The sequence below is a fragment of the Pristis pectinata genome, chromosome 18 (assembly GCF_009764475.1).
Source record: "Pristis pectinata isolate sPriPec2 chromosome 18, sPriPec2.1.pri, whole genome shotgun sequence".
NCBI classification, from domain to species: Eukaryota; Metazoa; Chordata; class Chondrichthyes; order Rhinopristiformes; family Pristidae; genus Pristis; species Pristis pectinata.
In genome coordinates, this window is record NC_067422.1 from 19,194,624 (window position 1) to 19,215,000 (window position 20,377).

At 38.0% G+C, this 20,377-nt stretch overlaps 1 protein-coding gene across 3 annotated transcripts in view; it reads right to left on the reverse strand.

The window, feature by feature from the left end:
* dus1l (dihydrouridine synthase 1-like (S. cerevisiae)) overlaps window positions 1–20,377 on the reverse strand; it is a 47,434-nt gene that overhangs the window by 12,768 nt on the left and 14,289 nt on the right. For all 3 annotated transcript variants that reach the window (XM_052032895.1, XM_052032894.1, XM_052032896.1), the window contains exons 8-11: window positions 15,047–15,191; window positions 12,474–12,570; window positions 10,667–10,755; window positions 5,088–5,251 (exon numbers count right to left, since the gene is read on the reverse strand). In XM_052032895.1, coding sequence (XP_051888855.1) covers window positions 5,088–5,251; window positions 10,667–10,755; window positions 12,474–12,570; window positions 15,047–15,191 — 495 coding nt within the window. The remainder of the gene's footprint in view (window positions 1–5,087; window positions 5,252–10,666; window positions 10,756–12,473; window positions 12,571–15,046; window positions 15,192–20,377) is intronic.

The window sequence follows — 20,377 nt, forward strand, 5'->3', positions numbered from 1 at the left end:
TTATCCAAGGGTCAAGATGTTTGTAGTTTGCCAAGTTAAACTTCTAACCAATATTCCCTGCTCAGCCTCTTAACATAAACAAGAGAACAATGGGATCCACGTTTACTTAATTAAACACTCCAGTCACCTGGCCTGAAAATGTGGTTGAAAAAAACATCACATCCCAATGTCTACTGAGTGAAAAAACAGTATCAATGTTAGAAAGCAGTCAGGGTAGGGTGGGAATGATAGAGAGAGGGGTTACAGAAAGAAAACCTAGAATTCATTCCTTAGCCTTTGGTTTTTGTGACAGACGACTTGTTCGTCTGTAACTTGTTGGTATGACTTTTTAGCTTGTAAGAATTGTACTTGTGCTTGGAAATCTTTTGTAAGTTACAAGTCATTAAGAATTACTTATTAGAATTAAACGTGTCACACTTAAAATAAGATAAAGTGTTTAAACTGCTTCATTAGCTGGAAGTATCTTGTCCTTGGTTGGGAGGAGGGACCCACTGCTTGAAATAGTGATTATTGACAGCTAGACCTTTCCGTAGAGACTAAAGTAGTGAAGTAAACTAGTCCTTGAAGTGTAGATTGATATAGTATAACCTCCCTATAGGGAGGGTACTCGTAGATACTTATGCCAGATAGAACTTAAAATCTTGACTTAAATTTAGAGCTCTCGGACAGTACACTCAATATCATCACATGAAAAGTCCAAATTCATTGTCTTCTGTCTCCTCCCCTTGTCAGATATTCAATCAACCTTTTTGAATTTGAATCAGACTCTTGGCAATCGTAGTATTTTTTTTTGACCAGAAATGAGCTATAGACAATGTAACTACAGCATTGGTGAGACAGGTTATTTCCATTTTGGGTAACAGAGCACAACTCGGCCAATACCTCAATTCTATTCTTACATCACTGGTATGCCAAGACCTTAATAACCATTCCCAATTCCCTGAGGAGGTGGTGGCGGTGACCTGCCTTCTCGAACCACTGTAGTCTTTATAAAGGTCCACCTACTGGACTCTCAGATATGGAATTCCAAGATTTTAATTCAGCGGCCACAAGGGAATGGTTCAAAAAAGGATGGTATGTAACTGGAAGATGAACTTCGAAATGTGCCTCTGGCTAAGTAGTATTGGTCACATGTCTGGGAGGTTCTGTTGAAGAAGCCTTGACGGTCACCGTACTGCCTTATCTATATGCTGCAGTCATGGTGTACTGTTAGTATTGAGATTGAATTTTTAGGGTATTGGATGGGGCTGGTTTCTCCTGGGCAGTACTGAGCTTCCCAACTATTGCTGGAGCTGCACTCATTCATGCAAGTGGAGAGAATTCTATCACCTTCCTGGTAGGCTTCCTAAATTATGTAAGAGTCATTCACAATACAATAACCAGCCTCTGATCTGCTCTGTAGCCACTGCATTTGTGTGGCTGGTCCAATTAAAATTACTAGTCAACAGTAACCATCAGAATGTTAACGAAAGGGGATTTGGCAGTGGTATTGAAACATACATTCTTGCCTTTATCATCTCTAGGCTTGACTGTTCCAATGCACTCATGATTAGTTTACTTTGTTTTTCTCTTTATAAACTTGAGGTCACGTAAAAATCTGCTGCTCAGGTCCTCATTTGCATCGTCCTGCTCTCCCATCATCTGCGTCTGTCTTTCTATAATGGTTCTCAGTCAAAAAACAGTTCAATTTGTAAATTCTCATCCTTGTTTTCTTACATGGTCTCAAATAGCCTTCTCCCTACAGCCTTATAACCTACCAAGAAATCAAAGCTCCAATTCTGTCCTCCTGATCCGTCCCAAATTTAATTGCTCCTTCATTGGCAGCCGTGCCTTTAGTTGACATGACGAAGACAGCTGAAATTTCCTTCCAATACTCCATCCTCTTTTCCCTGTTCAAATGTTCCTTATAAATGGAAACCTTAACTAAACTTCTTGTTACCTCACTTTATATGGTTCAGTATGCAGGCACCTCAAGCAAAGAACAGAAGAGCAGCTCAACTCAAATATCCAAAGGTTCAAGTATAAGTTGCTTTGTTTCATTAGCCATGCAAAAATCCCATTTCACCATCTTCCTCACCACCAAAATGCATTGATTGACAGTGTTTTAGTTTCACTCCAGATTCAAAGTAAACTACAGATATATTGAATTAGTAATTACTAGGATAAACATCCTTTTAGTTAGCTTTTAAGTGTTAAAGAGAGCAAAGCAAACTTTTAAATTTAGTTATCATATAAAGGGACAAATGAACAACAAAATATGTCAACTGCAGTTCAACAAGATAAATGTGAAGTTGTTCATTTTGGGGAAAAGGAATGAAAAATTGGAATATTTATCATGCATGTCCAGATGTTCATTGGAGCAGAATTAAAGCAGAAGAAACAGAATGAAGACACAGGATTTTGCAATAGTAATGACAGTGAAACTATGGGTGGACATCATCATTACTCAGAGAAACTACTGACAGTCACCACCATTAACTGAAACTGACATCAACTTGAGGATTTCCATGTAATATATTTTAATATGAAAATCCTGAACTTGCTGTCAGCCATGCACCACAATTCTGCAGGCTGTGATGATGATGATGATATCTCTGATACTGGAATTAACAAACAAGGCAATGTGAATTTGTGTGTATTACCCAAATGTAGGAATATAACTCACCCATAGATTTTGCACCAGGTCCTAGAAGGTGCAAGGAGTATTTTCCCATAGTGGAGGATTTTAATGGAAGACAAAAGCTGTGAGGGACCCAAGCAGCAGATTTTAAGTCAAGACATTTTTTTTAAAAATCATTCCAATGGCTTGTTAATTTACAAAAAAATTTAAAAATTTTCAAAAGCATGTTAATTTGAAAAAATTAAAAAAAATAACATCTCTCCTTTGGATTGTTGATACAGATTTTTAAGCTTCCAAAAAGCTATGTCTTGAAAATAAATTTCTCAAAAGTTTTTGGAAGTGTCTAAGAGTTCCTCAAATTTTAAGTAATACTTTCTTCTCTTAACAATTCAGACAGAGTCTGAGGGAAAATCTTAGTTTAGTTCAGTTTTCATTTCTCATTTCGTGTATGAAGATCATTTTTACTCCTCCTTGGGTAGACCATTTTATGACCACAGAAAATAACACAAGAAGTCAGCTACAGAAACATTTCTCACTGACTAGCACAGGTTCTCACTGGCAGGACCCCTGAGGATTAAGTGGAGTTTTTGAAATGAGTTTATTGCTGTCAGTGTGCTACCGGCTGCAAAATCCAGGCCATAAAGATTATTAAAACCAAGCCCAAAACAATAAATTAATTTGGCATTTATATATGGAGGAATTAAGTGAAAACAAAAAAATCAGTAAGATGGTGATGAATATGTGGAAGACATCACTGCGGCTGTATTTACAATTTTGCAAACTCCATTAGAAAGAGGATGCAGGAAGCGTGGCAAGATGCAATGTGGGTTAAGTAGGATGATAGTTAGGAATGAGAGAGAACATAAGAAGCAGGAGCAACAGCAGCCCATTTGGCCCCTTAAGCCTGCTTCACCATTCAGTAAGACAATGGCTAAACTACCTCAACAAACATTTGCTTGCCTATCCCTCAATTCCTCTAATATCCAGAGATTTATTGATCTCATTTTTGAGTAAAATCAATGACTAAGGCTCCACAGCCTTCTTAGGTGAAGAATTCCAAAGATTCACCACCATTAGTGAGGAAATTTCTCATTTCAAATCTAAATGGTCTATCACTTACTACAAGCTCCAGTTCTAGACTCTTAACCAGAGAAATATCCTCCCACCATCTACCCTGTTGAAACATCTAAATATTTTGTATGTCTCAAAGAGATTACCTCTCATTCTTTCAAACTCTAGAGAATAGGTATACTCCCTCTATAGCAAGTACATCCTTCTTTAGGTATGGAGGCCATAACTGTAGACAATATTTCAGATGAGGTCTCATTAGGGTTCTTTATCATTGCAGCAAAATATCCCAACTCTTGTAATAAGACCTGACAAATTACATGATAACCTTTATAGCAGATATAGCAGAGAAAGTTCATGGGATATCTTTGATAAGTGTCCAAAATTATTGAAGAATTCAAGAGGATAGTGGTAAAAGATGAGAATCAATAATCAGGCCTGTATCCATCATGGCATTTAGGCAAATTAACGGAAGTTGGAATAAAGTCTTTACACAGAGAATGCATTCAATTTGGAATTTACCGACACATACAACTTTTAAAGTGGATTCCATAAATGATTTTAAAAGGAAATGCAAGTTAAAAAAAACTGAGGACAAAAAGAAATGGCCATGCGGCCCTTAAGAACACAGATTGATGCAAATGTTGCTATAATCTTTAATTCCATGGCACGAGAAAGGACTGGGATATAGAACGAGCTACAACAGACCTGATGAGCCAAAGAGTCTTCCTTCAAAGCAGACATTTTATATTTTGTGTAATTACCATGCCTTGTCCCCCCCTTCCTGATAATAATAGGCCTGAAGAAAGATACTTCTGGTTTTCTTCAATTTCATCCTGGCCAAGTGATTGCTATAATAGAATTTGTCTTCACTCAAAATGATGCTTTGATGTTATTGGATTTTAATTAATATCCTTTCCTCATATGTCCTTTGGTTTCATCCTTTAGTTTGGAACTATTACCAGAGAATTCAAGGATTTCAAGAATATGCTTAAGCTAATATTTTATTAATTCTGCTTCCAAGTAGCATCTTGCATGCCTCATATTAAGACTGAACCTAAATGCTTTAGGAGGATGTGTTGCATTTGTAAATACACGATCAAGTCTTTTGTTATAGATTCAATGGGCAACAACCGTGGGGCTGAGCAAGGAATAGAGCTCTCAGTACTGGGAAGGAACTCAAATATTTAGCAATTGACCAGTGATTTGGCTTCTATGCTCGAACTCAAAACGTTGTGGAGCTTTGTGCTGCACAGGAGCCCATGAGTAATCAAATTTAAAGTATACGCTGATCAATACTTTACACTTTGGCTGGTGACAGTGCAGGTGTAATAATACAGTGCACATATCTATAAAATTGGTTTCAGCCTTCACATAAATCCCAAATTAGAAAACTTACGTTTCACTGAGGTATCAAAATTTTTTTTGGGATTTCGTGCTTTCTTTTTCTGTTTATTCTTTGAAAGAAATTCAGGATTCCCATCCTCCTCTTCCAGTGCTCTTTTTCCACTGGATTTCCCACCAGAAGGTTGTTCTCCATTTTGAGAATTAATATCCTTGGGTCTGTCAAGCAGAACAGAAATAATACTTGTCTTATTTGAAATTACTTACATCATACATTAAATAGTTTGTGTCCTTAAATATAATCAAGAGCATCAGTGCACAACATATGACTGCTCAAGGCCTCTGATATGGCAGCAGTACGACTGGTTGACTTGGCTTCCTTCCTTCTGTGTGGATGCCAAATTATTAGCACTCCAAGCTTATTACCCAATAGGCAACAGTTCTTTCACAGAATTTGATAACGCTCCACAACAAAGACGTACAGCTGCCCTGCCGACCACCAGCTTGCATCTGAAACATTGCCAGTGCTGGATGGAAGTACCAAGACCTGTCAGACCTGCGTTTTCTGCTTCTTTCAATAGTGCAGTGACAAAGTAACATTTGTACCTCATCTGCAAATAATCTCCTGAAATAACAATAAACCCTATTTGCTGTCAAACAGAAACTCAGCACCTTCTTCCAAAGAATGAGACTTTGCAGGGGCTGTCAGACTTGAGTACTTGAGGTTGGGGGAAGATTTCCAGCCTTTTCACTGTATATGCACTGGTTGGCGGCTCAGCAAATGGACAGGCATTGGAAAATTGCAATCGTACAAAGAGTAAAAGAAAGAGAAATCAAGGTTGACCAAGTTAACAAGAAGTCTACAACCTAGTGGAATGAACACTGAATTTTGAGTTTCAGGTAACTCTTATGTTCCCCTCTTTCCCATCCACTGCCGGTGCTCCCATTTTTCTTTCCTTTCCCATACCCCCACTCCCCTCTAGCTCCCCATCAGCCTTTTTCATCCACCTCCTCCTCCTGGTTCCATCCACCTACCACCCACATACGTCATCTACCAAATCGCCTCCCCCATCTGCTTCCATCTGCCCTTCACCTCTCCCTTAATAGTTCCCATTTTCATCTTCCTTAGTTATCAGATTCCAGGACTTATAGCCTTTGTGTCCCCGCTTACCACCCTCTAGTCTCTTGTCTCCACCTACACCGTCCCCTTCCGGCTCCATCAGCCTTTTATTCCCCTTGCCTGCTTCCACTTAACATCCCTCTGCCTCTATCTCCTAACTCCACTCCTCCCCCCTTTCCCACTTTGCTCCTCCTGCCCATCATCCCTTACCCCTCCTCAATCCATCTATCACCTACCAGCTCCTGTCTCACCCCTCTCCTCTTTATACCAGCTGTCTTCCCTCTCCACTCTCAGTCCGGATACAGGGTCTGAACTGGAAATGTCGACAATTCCTTCCTCCCCCTGCAGATGCTGCTCAACTCACTGAGTTCCTCCAGCAGTTTGTTTTTTGGAACCCTTCATTCAATTTGCTATTTTCTCATACTGAAGCAATTACATTGGGTTGAAGACCTTATCTGTTGTACTATTCTGAGACATGGTGCCATTGCTTTTTTGGGGAAATTACTTGGGGTACAGGGAAGAAACCATGACAGTTGAGGACGGTTCTCTCATTTAGCCACTGAAGTGGCTGCTGAAACACTAGTTATGAAACCATTAACATTTCACAGTAATGGGCTTTCATCAGAAGAGTATTTTAGAAGGTCAATGAGCTGAAACATTAACTGGATCTCTCTTCACACGTTGCCTGATCTGTTCAGTATTTCCTGTTTTTGTCCAAAAAGTTATAGTTGCAAAATGTCTTTCTACAACTCTGCAACCATTTTTTCTCATCTATGTATCTTTATATGATTATAAATTCAGATGGCTGAGTTCATTTTTCATTACATCCTTCGTTTACTTTAAACATTAAGTAATCATCCTTCGAGATTCCCTAAACATTTGCCACTAATTGCTATGTTCTGCAGGGACAGGTTATCAATGGATTCAGTGAAGCAGGTCACAATGACAAAAATTATTTTGGATCTGCGAGAAGATTTGCGCACAATTCTATCAATAACGTACCTAAAAGGAATATTTTGGTGAAAATCAGCTCCAAGAATTTAAAAGTGTGTGATAATTATGGCCTTTCATTACAAACTTTGAGATACATTGCTCTAGAAAACTATGTAGTGAAGTGTACAGTCCTTTTGCATTGGGTCTAAGTTCAAATTCAACACTGACCATTATGCAAAAATATCCTTTACACTCAGCTTAAGTGCTAAATATGTAATTATAATGGACCATATTATACTCAATTTCTTGCAGGTATATGACACAAAAACTGTCCATAATTTAGTACTCAGAGACCACAAAGATGGCTACTGTAGGAGTTGTAAACTAATAGCTCTTTGCTGAAAACTTTGATGTTAAAGATCAATATTCTAATTTTGAATAACAAACATTTCCAACTCAGCAAACTGCTTTAACTACACTCGTAAATCTTTAAAAATTATGCTCATTATATTGATTAAAAGAAATATATTGTAGGGAGAGCATGAAGAAGAAAGCAATTTTTAAAAGTCATGAATTTATGAGTCTTCAGAAAGCAAGAGCTTAACACTGTTCATTTCACTGGATCACCAGGCAAATTGCCTAGGAACACCTCAACTGTCCACTTTATGGTTTTATGGTGAAAGCAAGTACACTTTTATTAAATGTTAATATCAGACACTAAGGTATAAGGCAGCTTAATTGGAAGACAAAACACCAAACCGTAGACAAAGATATCCAGAGTATGAATAACCTTCATCTTCAGTACCACTTTAAATGATGACAATCTAGTACAAAAGGGAATCACATTCCATCAAGCCATATTCTTGCTTCCATCCCATGACTTTTCTCCTGAAATGAGTGGTTCTGTGAAGCATCAATAGTGCAGTAACACTAATTATGAACTGACCTTGTATGTCTCATTTTCAGCTTTTACTGCCTCAGTGACAGCGATCTCCAACAACACTTGCATGGAGAGATACCCACCATAACCAAGGGAGGAAGAACCATATCAACAGTTCAAATGACTGTGGTAGGATAGTGGCTGAATTAAAGCATTATGGAGTAGCAACTCCCAAATGGTAGAATTTGTATCTTCACATCACCAAACAACTTTAAAATTACTTTCCTCCCAGTCAAGGTACAATCATGTGAGTCTATACATTTCCCAATTGGTGAGCTTCCAAATACAGGCAGAAATATTGCTGGGAATTTGACAAATCTACTTAAATTGTGCGGAACCTGGGTCAATGATGGGTTAGCTAACCTGATGTCAGCAGATCCACAGAGTCACAATCATACAGCATGAAATCAGGAAATTTGGCCCAACTCATCCACACTAACCTATGGGCACCTTTCTGTATTGATCCCATCTCCCAGCACGTGGTCCATAGCCTTCTAAGTCTAAGTGATTCAAGTGCTCATCTAGACAATTCTTAAATGCTGTTATTGACTCAGCTTCAACCACTCTCTCAGGCAGTACATTGCAAGTACATTTCTTGCTCTGGGTGAAGAAATTCCCCCTCAGATCTCCTCCCCTTTACCCTAAACTCATTCCTCTAGTTTTATTCACCTCTAACAAGAGATAAAGTTTCCTGCATTCTACCCCTCATAATTTTTATATACCTAACCCGCCTAACCTCCTCTGCTTCAGGGAGAACAGACCTAACTTCTTCAGTCTCTCCTTATAACTAAACTGCTCCATGCCAAGCAATGTCCTGCTGAATCTCCTCTACACCCCCTCCAGTGATACCACATCTAATAGGAAGAAAATTTATTTTGTTTTTTTCTACATTGCACTTAAATATTTACCTTAAGTAAAATAAAGGTGATTAGCTCTCATTCTAAACAATGATTGAAATTCTTAACCCTATTAAATTACACAATTGAGAACTTATTTTCCAAATTTAGCCATTATGCCAGCATTGATAACAACTAAGAAATTTCACTACGATTACTTTACATCTCTTAAAATTTACTATACTTTTCCTGCAAGGGTTAAAGAATTTAAACATTTCAGTTGATTGGGAGATGGACAATTTTGTTTCATGATTGAAGTTTGCAGAAATCATTAGTATGCAATAGCATCTAAGAAAAATACACCAGCCAGCCTCTGCTGTTTACATGAATTTACAGTGTGTAAATTGGCTCCAGTGTTTAACATAGAAACCCTACAGCACAATTCAGGCCCTTCAGCCCACGAAGCTGTGCCGAGCATGTCCCTACCTCAGAAATTACTAGGCTTACCCATAGCCCTCTATTTTTCGAAGCTCCATGTACCTATCCAAAAATCTCTGAAAAGACCCTATCATATCCGCCTCCACCACCGCTGCCGGCAGCCCATTCCACGCACTCACCACTCTCTGAGTAAAAAACTTACCCCTGACATCCCATCTATACCCACTCCCCAACACCTGAAACCTGTGTCCTCTTGTGACAACCATTTCAGCCCTGGGGAAAAGCCTCTGACTATCTAGCCGATCAATGCCTCTCATCATCGTATAAACCTCAATCAGGTCCCCCCTCATCCTCCATCACTCCAAGGAGAAAAGGCCGAGTTCCCTTGAGCAAGTGGCCAAAATTGCCTCATTACAACAGAGACTACATTGGAAAAAGCTGTAAAGCATGTTAGAATGTGCTGAAAGGGGCATGGAAGTTGCTATATAAATTCATATTTTTATTTAATGATTATCTTCAATTGTGTACGGTTAAGTATGTAAATCACAGGCTGTAGACACTGTGTAGGTTCCTTTCAGCAAGTAATTTTCCTTCACTGTAAACAATTCTTTCACAGTATTGGAACAATTAATTATGACTAAAATTTTAGTGCTGACTCTGCTCTGATGGATCTGTTAATCATTGTAATATTGAAAGAAAATAATTGGATCTTAACTTGGAGTTCAATTTAAGCCAAATGCTGTCCAAGCCTTACACTGAGCTCAGCAATTAAAGATATTCAAAGATTTCTACAGAAATTCCAGCCACTTCCAAGTCCACTATTGCTGAGGCAGAGTTTCAGATTTCTCATTCACAGCATCTTTTTACAAAACACAATCTCTGAGTGAGCTCTTATGTGCCAGAAGACAAATGATGAGTAATTTTAATTTTTGTGCAGGAGAAATGGGCAATACCAAATCAGCTGCTTGGATCCTTTCTTTGGTTATCCTTTGCATTGATTTCAATGCGGAAGAAAATCAGGTAAGGTATTCAAGCCAATTAGCTATTGCCAAATTTAGACAATCAAAAATTAAAAATAACCCCGTTCTCAATCATATCCCGCACCCATTCAATTGAAATGAATATGCATCATTTCTGGTTTAAATGTTAGCCTTTCCTTCCCTCAATCTTCCTCCAATAAGAGGAGGTAATTATTGTATAACTTTACAATAATCCAAGATGAGTATTTTTGTAACTGATTACAAATATGCCTGGCAGTGTAACCTCTAAATATGTTGCAAAGCAATACATCCTGCTGGTGTCGATAGGTGGCTTTAGATGTAGCACTATTACATATACTCAAAGATGAAGTAAAATATCTCTCTCACCCTGGCCGGACATATGGTTGACAAATCCAGTGAGGAAGAGGCAAATGGTTTTCTCTAGCTTCTTCTTCCTTTAGATTAGATATTTCATCCTACAAACATTAGGAAACAATTATTAATATTTCCCATAGTATAATGCAAGAAAATTAACTCAAACTCCGTAAGTCTTTGTTTCTAAACAAGCTAAAGTGATCCTCCCAATGGTGGATTACTTATCATGGGTAAAATCTGTCTCTTGTTTGAGTGAAGTTCACTCCCAGTTACAAATAGGGAAGTACCTTCACTGCTCAAACATTCTCCACATTCTGGCAGCAACTGCTCCTCCTCCTGCCATGTCACATTCCCAATCTGGCCTTCAAAATGAACTTTTTCCTGATTCTGATAACAATACTTGGACGTTCCTAAAACTCCTGTATCGATCAGCATTGCTTAGTCTGAACACAAGATGAAACATCATATCTTCCTTTCTTATATGTGTAAACTTCAAACTCCAGAAGGAATGATGCATATGCTACTTGAACCTTTTCCTCTCCTGCTTAGCATCTTTCTGAAATAATTTCTGATGGAGAGATCCACCAGAAAGGTCAACCTGAAAATTTAACTGTTTCTCCCCTCAAAGATACCACCTGACCCACTGAGTATTTCTAACATTTTCTGCTTTAGTTTTCCTGAAAAACTAATTTGTGTTCACTCCTTTTAGGTACTGTACATGTCCAAAGCTTTCTAATTGCTGTTCCTAATATGCAATTTTTTTTTCTTTTTAGTTTACTTACCCCTGACATCTCCAGACCTGTGTATTCCAAAGCTCTTCTATTTGACCTTACATCACTTACCCTTAATAATCTACAGCCAATCCAAAGCTCCAATTCTGAAACCAGCAAGCCCTACTCACCCTTCACCTATATATGATGACCTACTTTGGCTCCTTTTACTCTCGCATTCCAAATTTACAATTCTCATCCTCAAGTTCATATTCTTTTATGCCTTGCACCCTTCCTTCATCCATGACCACATCCAGCCTCATAATCCTGCTATGAACTTAACATGCTTCTGACTCTGGCCACTTGTGCGTTCATCCCTTTCTTCACCCAGTGAAGATAGCCATGTATTCAGCCATCCAGGTCCTACACTCTGGAATTTCTTCCCTACCTCCTAGCATTCAGAGTAGCTTTAACACTACTAAATAATTCTTACTTTGTTATATAATTATTTTCCCAAAATATGGTTATGAATTCACAGGCTGCAAATTATACAAAGCACCTTGCAACTAAAATGTAGTTCTCCTTCATCCAGGCTCATGTTAACCTTAATGCGGTTAATGTCATTAGTACAATCAGCTGTTTTTATTTGGGAATGGAACTGGTCACATGGTGCAGCTCACAATGGTCAAAAGCAATTCCACTGTAAGATAATACCATATTCCATTTAAAGGTAAGCACCAAGTTACAGAATACTCTGATCCAACTGGGCCCTTTAAGGAACATGGAGGGAGGTTTTCCTTTGCATTCTAAAGTAACTATATTTATTAAACTTTTGTATTTTAACAGGATCAAAACATTTCATTTTCAACCACATTTGTATTATTGTTGTGCCATCCTAATTTTATTCTGTGATAAATTTGCTGTATATATCTTTGCACAGAAAGAACAAATCTCTCAGGAAAACAAATAAATTGCTTAATTTGTTTAATGCAATGTAAATCTATGTTTCCCTTTCAATAAACTTGCATTGCCTTCCAGCAAGAGATACTGTATATTCCTCATTGTGCTGATGAGCACTAGTTCCTTAATTTTAGCATGTTTTTGCATACCTGACATCTTCGTTTGAGTTCTTTGTTGACCTCTACAATGGCCTCCAGAGTTTTCACTTTTGCTAATTCCTCTCTTAATTCATGGTAAACCTGTAACCTGTGAAAATCAAAGGTCTCTGTTCAGTAAAATACGTATTAGGGTGCTTGACAAATAACAGGGTATTGCATCAAAATTTTTCAATTTTAAAGATGTAATTGCTAGTCCAACTGGAAAGCTTTTAAAGATTATAAAAACAAAGGAAAAATACTGCAGCTGTTGTAAATCTAATAACTACTTTCCTTTTCTTGTTGTGCATGGTACACTGGGCACAATGGGGCTGCTTTCATTTTTATTATGAAGGCATCAGCTACCTAGGGGCATGTATTGGTAATACATGGAACACCACATGCAATCATACACCCCATTTACTTTCCCCATTCAAGGACACAGTAAACTGAAATTACAGCTTCAGGTGGTAGAGTAGATTATTTGATTTTGGTTATCTAAAATCAGACTTGGAATAATGGGATATTATGGCAAATTTGAGTCAGAGATAGTGTGAAGTAAGTTTGTTTCAAATAACATTTCCCACATAATCACACGTAATATCATTCAAATGCATTAGAAAAATTATTTAAAATTCCCTGCCGAGGAACATATTGAAAATAGAACATTTGAATATGGCTTAGATTTAATCCACCTTCACACAATTAAGAGTCAGCCAATTTCCATCAAGATGGAGGTGACTCCTGCTGACCCGATGGACTAACCCTTTCCAAGAGGATCAATTATATTCCAAAGCTACTATAGACATGTACTGTTAATTCCGCTGATCCCATCCATACACCAGGTTTCATGGACTGCTCCTGAAAACATCGGTCACGTGCATTTCATTGGTGGGAAATAGCCCAAAGAGAGTCACATAAATGTAATCAGATAAAGCATGGCATTGAGCCAAAGACGGGAACATTAGAAACCACTATGCATGTCAACTCCCTCCCTGCCCTTGAAAGCTTTCTAAGAAACAGCCTCTTGATGACATGGTGAAATTATGCATGCACATGACATTTTTTGTTGCCTTGGCTTTTTTGTCCTGTACCAAATAAATCTTTCTTTTTTTTTGTTCTTTTGTCAACTTTCTGCCCTTTATCACACATCAAAGATGCCTCCCCACCCCCTAACATGAAGGGCAGTAAGTAAATACAAAGAACAGAATTTATCCACAATTTATAACAATTTCAAGTCTACTGACATTGGAGTTAATTTTATAGAATGGGCTACTTCAATCCAACAGGACATACATATATTACAAAGTACATTAAAATATATTAGATGTAATGCAGTATTCCCAAAATGGTGTAAAATAAAAATGAAATTTAAATAATACTCAGTAATCAAAATAATGCTTGTTCTTTATTTCTTTATTGGAGAGTCTATTTTTTTTAAGTAGACTCTCCAATACACAAGGCACATAGAAATAGTAGTCCTTACTTTTTGCCTATTAGCTCTGTATAAATAGCATGAATTTTCTGGTGAGAAAACTAGAGACAAACCATTTTCTCCTGATTTCCAATTAAAATTTGTTTCCTTTTAATCTTTCATCCCTCTACATTCCATCTGCAAATCTTCCTCAATAATATGCATTGAAATAAAGGACAGTGGAATTGCAGCTCTTGCTTTTATACTCAATGTAATTCAGATAACTAGACTGGGTTTGAAAGATGCACAGCTATCAGGAGCATCTGAATTGGGTAAAAGTGAACAGCTTTTTGAGCTGATTCTGGGCAGTTTCAGGGAACAACATTTGTACTAATTCCTGCAGCCTCTCCAGCCATCCTCAAACCTATTCAATCCCCCAGCCCACCCCACCATCCCCAAATATGCCAATAGGAAATGGGTTTCACTTATCATTGCCTCGGACAGAGTTAGGCCAATGGCAGATTTTCACATCCTTCAGGCATTACGGGGGCTTCTTAGATGCAGATTTGCCCTATGCCATTGTGCCAGGAGTTTGTACCAATTTGTACCATAAGTGGTACAAGTTAGGAGAGAGACTCAAACAGCATTAAAGTAGTATCACACTACCTAGTATTGTGACCGTCACCCTGAAGAGTATTTAGACAGCAGAGATTATAAGGAGACCCAAGGAAATAGTCATAATTGTGGTGCTGCTTTGTCTACTGTGCATTAACCTTCAGCCATATTCATATTGCTGTCTGGCCACGTCCATTACCTTCAACTTCATTGCACTGGCTTAATGCAACCAAATACAGGGAATCTGCAAGACCATTGTAATTCTATAGTCTATAAAATTCACTTCTGCTGATCAGCCTTACTATTCATAAGAATGTAGGACTAGCAGGCATTACTGTACAGAAGTGGTCAAGCTTTGAACATCATATACATAACTTTCCCTACAGTTTCATTAGCAAATGTTAAACGTACATCTGTGATTAATGTTTATCTGGAGTAGTTCTATCTGCAGAGCAAAAAAAAGCTGAGGATCCAGTCACCAGTGTTCATTGCAACATGATTGCTCAGCATGACAGCATCAAATAAGCCAACACTGAAGAAAGTTTGTTTATTAACTCACGTGTGATGCCAGAGTTTGAAGAGATGAGCCCTGACAAATGAAAGTGGACAAGGGTACTGGCTGACAATCTCTAAATACTCCTCTGTCATCTCCCACACAGGTGGCTTTCGGCCCTCAAAAAGAGCTGGGTTGTGCAGATTCCCCTCTGTTAGAAAAAGGTACAAAAATCACAGATTCTAAAGTTACAGTTCTAAATGTCTTTTATACACTGAAGTTATATGGAAGGCAGTCCATCCAGTGTCTAACCCTAATAGTTATTTATACATGGGGCTTATTGAAGTACTAGACCGTAGTAAGACAGAATCATACATCCCTTATCTCAATTTCAACTGACAACATCAGAAACCAAATGTTTAATAAGAGCCTTGGTGCAGGTTTTACCTCATTTAGAACCATGTGAAAATATTAAAACCTTAGGTACTAGTATAAATCTTAGGGGAATTTATTACAGCATAAAATACTGTACAAACTGCTATTTAACAGCAAAAACAAAACTGGTTATCACAATTCTGCTGAGATTCCTTTTCAACAGCAAAATATGACAATATCTCAAAATGAAAAAAAAAGACCAACACAAAATTATGAACGTAAGGAAGCATTTATGGCTTCAATTTATTCTCTGATATCCACTCAGCCAAAGCACAATGGGGTCCATCAGCACCATGTTAAAACGTCTCATCTCTCACGCTCAGTGGCAATTTTAAGTTGATGGCTTATTGTCCCTGATTTCTCAACCCAGCAGGAACAGTCTTTCCCAATTTGCCAAATCAAAACATCACATAAGTTGAAAGATATTTATGCTCCAACAGAAATAGTTCCAGGATCTGGAGTTTCTCTTGCCTACTATAGGACAGGTCCCAGTGGTTGAAAGGAAGAGTTTTTCCATGTGAGCACACTGTAAATACAAGTTCAGTCTTATAGATAGACTGAGATACCACAGCCATTTTAATTCTACAGACACTGCAGTCCCTTTTTTAACATTTTCTTTTCCTACTTGAACCTTAACTTTAACTGATATAATGCATTCTAACTGCTATGTTAAACAAAACACTTAGTAATCCTTCTGATTTTCATGATGTATTCTGTAAACGGTACATGTTGGGAAAATAAACTGATTCCAAATAGCCAAAACCACAAGTCAATTTTAGTCATGAGACTTAGAACAATAGCAATTTATATGGGATCGTGTTTTAAAGCATACCTCGTATGAGTTATCTCATTGAAAAGCCTGGGTGTTATAACCACACCCAATAACATTTTATTACCTTCCCTCTCTTTAATTTCTTCCTTTCTCATTAAACCTGTTTCTCTGGCCATTTCCAGTTCTGATGAAAAAAAGATCCAACCTGAAACGTTAACTGTTTCTCACTCTGCTATATTGACTTGTTGAACATTTCCAGCAGTTTGTCTCTATTTCATCACTATTTGTTCAAGAATAAATTATTTCAGTGACTTGTTTATGAATAAAATTATTTATTCTACCCTTTATTGCAACAAAAAAAGAGTAGGCACACATCTCTGACTGGACCATGGCTGAAGAGTGCTTCTTTTTCAAAAGCATTGTAATTTCCAACTGGGTATTTTCCACATAGGTGGCAAGTGTAAACATGCATACTATTACTTCATTGCACATCATGTTGATGTACCAACAATGCAATGAATCACAAGTATGACAAGCCAAGCAGAAGGTTAAATGTTTGTTTCCCTTCAAAATACTCCCATTAAGCTGAAATGTATCCCCTTAGAAAAATAAATATTTAATGGCACCATGATATTGCATACGAGAAGTCAAGATCAACTGTAGTCCTCTTAATGAAGAGGAAATAGCAGATTATTAGACCAAACTGCAGAAAAATAATTTAAATTTGGCCTTATAATTACACAGTCTGTCCTTAATTTGTAGAGTGCACAGCTAATAATAAGAAATGTCAACATTAACTGGGATAGGAATAGTATAATATGAACAGGATATGCAGAGTTCTTGAAGTGCATTCAAAAGAACTTTCTTAGCAAGTCCAACCCCAGAGGGACAAAACTGGAATTAGTTTTAGGATATAAACCTGGGTAAGTGGAAAAACTGGCAGGGGAAAAAATATGAGGCATCAATCACAATACAGATACACAATAAGTTACATTTAGCATACTTAAGCAAGAGGACAAAGATGTAGCAGAAGTAAAAGTTCCAAACTGGAATAAATTTTGCTGTGCTGAGATGTAAAGGGATTGGAAAGAACCGCTTCAGGGCAAATCTGTGTCAGAGGAGTTGAAGGTATTCAATAAGAAGGCAAGGATCCAGACCACTATTTTTCTAATAACATTAAAGTCTCAAATCTATAGCCCATCCCCACCCCATAAATGCTGAGTAACATGTAGGATAGGATAAGGCCAAAAAAAAAATAGCTTTCACCGATATTGAAAGCCCAACACTGCAGAAAGCCTAGGAGCAGTATAGAAGGTGCAGTGGTGAAGTAAAGAGGAACTTAGGATCCCAGAGGTGGTGTGTAAAAAACACCGGCAAATAAAATGAAGGAAAATCCCCAAGACTTTTTTTTTATAAATTTGTGAAATTATGACATACCAAAACAATAGCTCAAGAGTGGATGGGAAAGACAATCAATTCTTTAAATCAATTCTTTGTGCCCCGAAAGGCAATCACACTTTAGGAAGAAGAATGTATATTTTTAGAAATGGCAAATGTAAAAAAAGTACTACATTAAGGCATCAAGAAGCATTAAAAGTGAATAAATTGCTGGGTCTAGATAAAACAGATGTCAACATTTTAAAAGCAGTTAAGGAAAGCATCCTTTATCATTATCCATTTCTCTTTGGTTATAGACTTGGTGGCAGAGGACTGAAAGACTGCTAATTTGGAACTGTTTTCATCCCTCCACTGATGCTGTCTGACATGTTGTGCATTTCCTGCAATCTCCTTTGTTTCAGATTTCCAGAACTGCACCTGTCACTTCCAGCAATGTTTTCTCTTTCAAATTTCTCTGTCCTTATTCATTTCCTTTCCTGTCCCCCACAGATCTTCTGCATTTAAATATGCTGTACTACCACCCTTTGCATCACAATCTCTCCATTCCTACTGTACCACAGATATTCCCTTTGTTCTATCTCTCCAACTTCTTTCAATTTAAAACATGCTTGTTTTCTAACTTTGCCTAGTCCTGATTAAAAGTCATCAACCTGGAACATTATTTTGGTTTCTCTCTCCACAGATGCAGCGTGACCTGCTGAACATTTCCAGCATTTTCTGATTTTATTGCTAATATTGTACCTTTTTTTAAGGGAAAGGATAAAGCAAAAAAAACTGCTGGCCAATCATCCCAACTTCGGTGGTGGGAAATTATTGCAAAACATTTTGAGGGACAATATAGCTTAATCAAGAATAACAAGCATGGTTTTGTTAAGGGAAGATTATGTCTGACTAACAACTGATTTTTATTTAAGTAAGAAGGGTTGATGAGGGTATAACATTTGATGCAGTCCACATGCATTTTGGCAAGGAATGTTATAAAGTTCTATATTGATAAAGCAAATACCCTTGGGATCCAAAGGGAAGGGGCAATTTGGATTTAAATTTGTTCAGTGGGATAGAACGAAGGGTAATAGTTGATCTGCGTTTTAGTGAATGGAGGGCAGTAGGCTCTGCAGGGCTCGTTACCAGGTCTCTTGCTTTTTGGGTTAAATAATCAGTAATTATCTTAAATATAAGGTCCATAATTTAACTTTGCAGATGCCACTAAACTGACAACGTATTGATAGTGAGGAAGGAAGCTGTAGAATGCGGGAGAACATCACTGACTGGTTAGGTAGACACAAAATGGCATATGGAATCTAATCCAGAAGTATGAGATAATGCACTTGTAGAGAGCAAACAAGGCACAAGAATACATAATAAAGGGCAACACACAAGTTTAGAGGAATACAGGGATATTAATGAAATTGTACGTAGATCCCTGAAGGCAGCAGGACAAGTTGAGAAACTGGTTAAGAAGCAAAAAAAAAGATACTTGCCTTTATACTAACTACACAGGCAAGAAAGTTACACCAGAACTGTATAAAACACTCATTCAGCCACAGTTTAATTACTGTCTACAGTAATGGTCACCACTATACTGGCAGGAGAAAATTTACTGGAATGATGCCAGGGCTGGAAAATTTTAAGACTGGTTAGCCAAGTGTTATTTCCTTTGCGGAAGGAAGGGAGATTTAATCAAGGTGTGAAAAATTATGAGAGCCTAGACAGGATGATGAAGGACTCATTTCCCTTGGAAAGCTCAGTAACGAGGTGACACAGATTTAAGTTAGTTGAGAGAGGATCAGACAGAAATATGTTTCCCCGATGAACAATAGGGGTCTGGAACTCACTACTTGGATGTAGAAACTTTAACAACACATATCTTTATTAGTCACATGTACATCAAAACAAACAGTGAAATACATCTTTTGTGTAGAGTGTTCTGGGGGCAGCCCACAAGTGTCACCACGCTTCCGGCGCCAACATAGCATGCCCACAACTTCCTAAGCCTTACGTCTTTGGAACGTGGGAGGAAACCGGAGCACCCGGAGGAAACCCATGCAGACACGGGGAGAACGTACAAGCTCCTTACAGACAGTGGACGGAATTGAACCCGGGTCGCTGACGCTGTAATAGCATTATGCTAACCGCTACACTATCTGCCCAACCTGGATAAGTACTTAGAGATACTTTACAAGGTTTTGAACCTAATGCCTTTTCTGTTGCCATGGACATAATCATATGGCCTACCTGTGTGCTGCAAATTCCTTTAATATTTGGTAAATATTCCCACTTTCCAGCTATCCCTCTGCTCTTTGTGATATATATATAAATGACCTGGATGAAAATGTAGATGGGTGGGTTAGTAAGTTTGCAGACGATACAAAGGTTGGTGGTGTTGTGGATAGTGTAGAAAATTGCCAAAGGATACAGATCATTTGCAGATATGGGTGGAAGAATGGCAGATGGAGTTTAATCTGGACAAATTTGAGGTCTTGCACTTTGGAAGATGAAATGTAAAGGGACAGTACACTGTTAATGACAAGACCCTTAACAGTGGTGATGTACAGAGGGATCTTCGGGTCCAAGTCCAAAGCACCTTGAAAGTGGCTGCACAGGTTGATAGGGTGGTAAAGAAGGCATATGGTATGCTTGCATTTATTAGTCAAGGCATTGAGTTTAAGAGTTGGGAAGTTATGTTGCAGTTTTATAGAACTCTAGTTAGGCCACATCTGCATTCAATTCTGATTGCCCCATTATAGGAAGAATGTGGAGGCTTTAGAAAGGCTGCAGAAGAGGTTTACCAG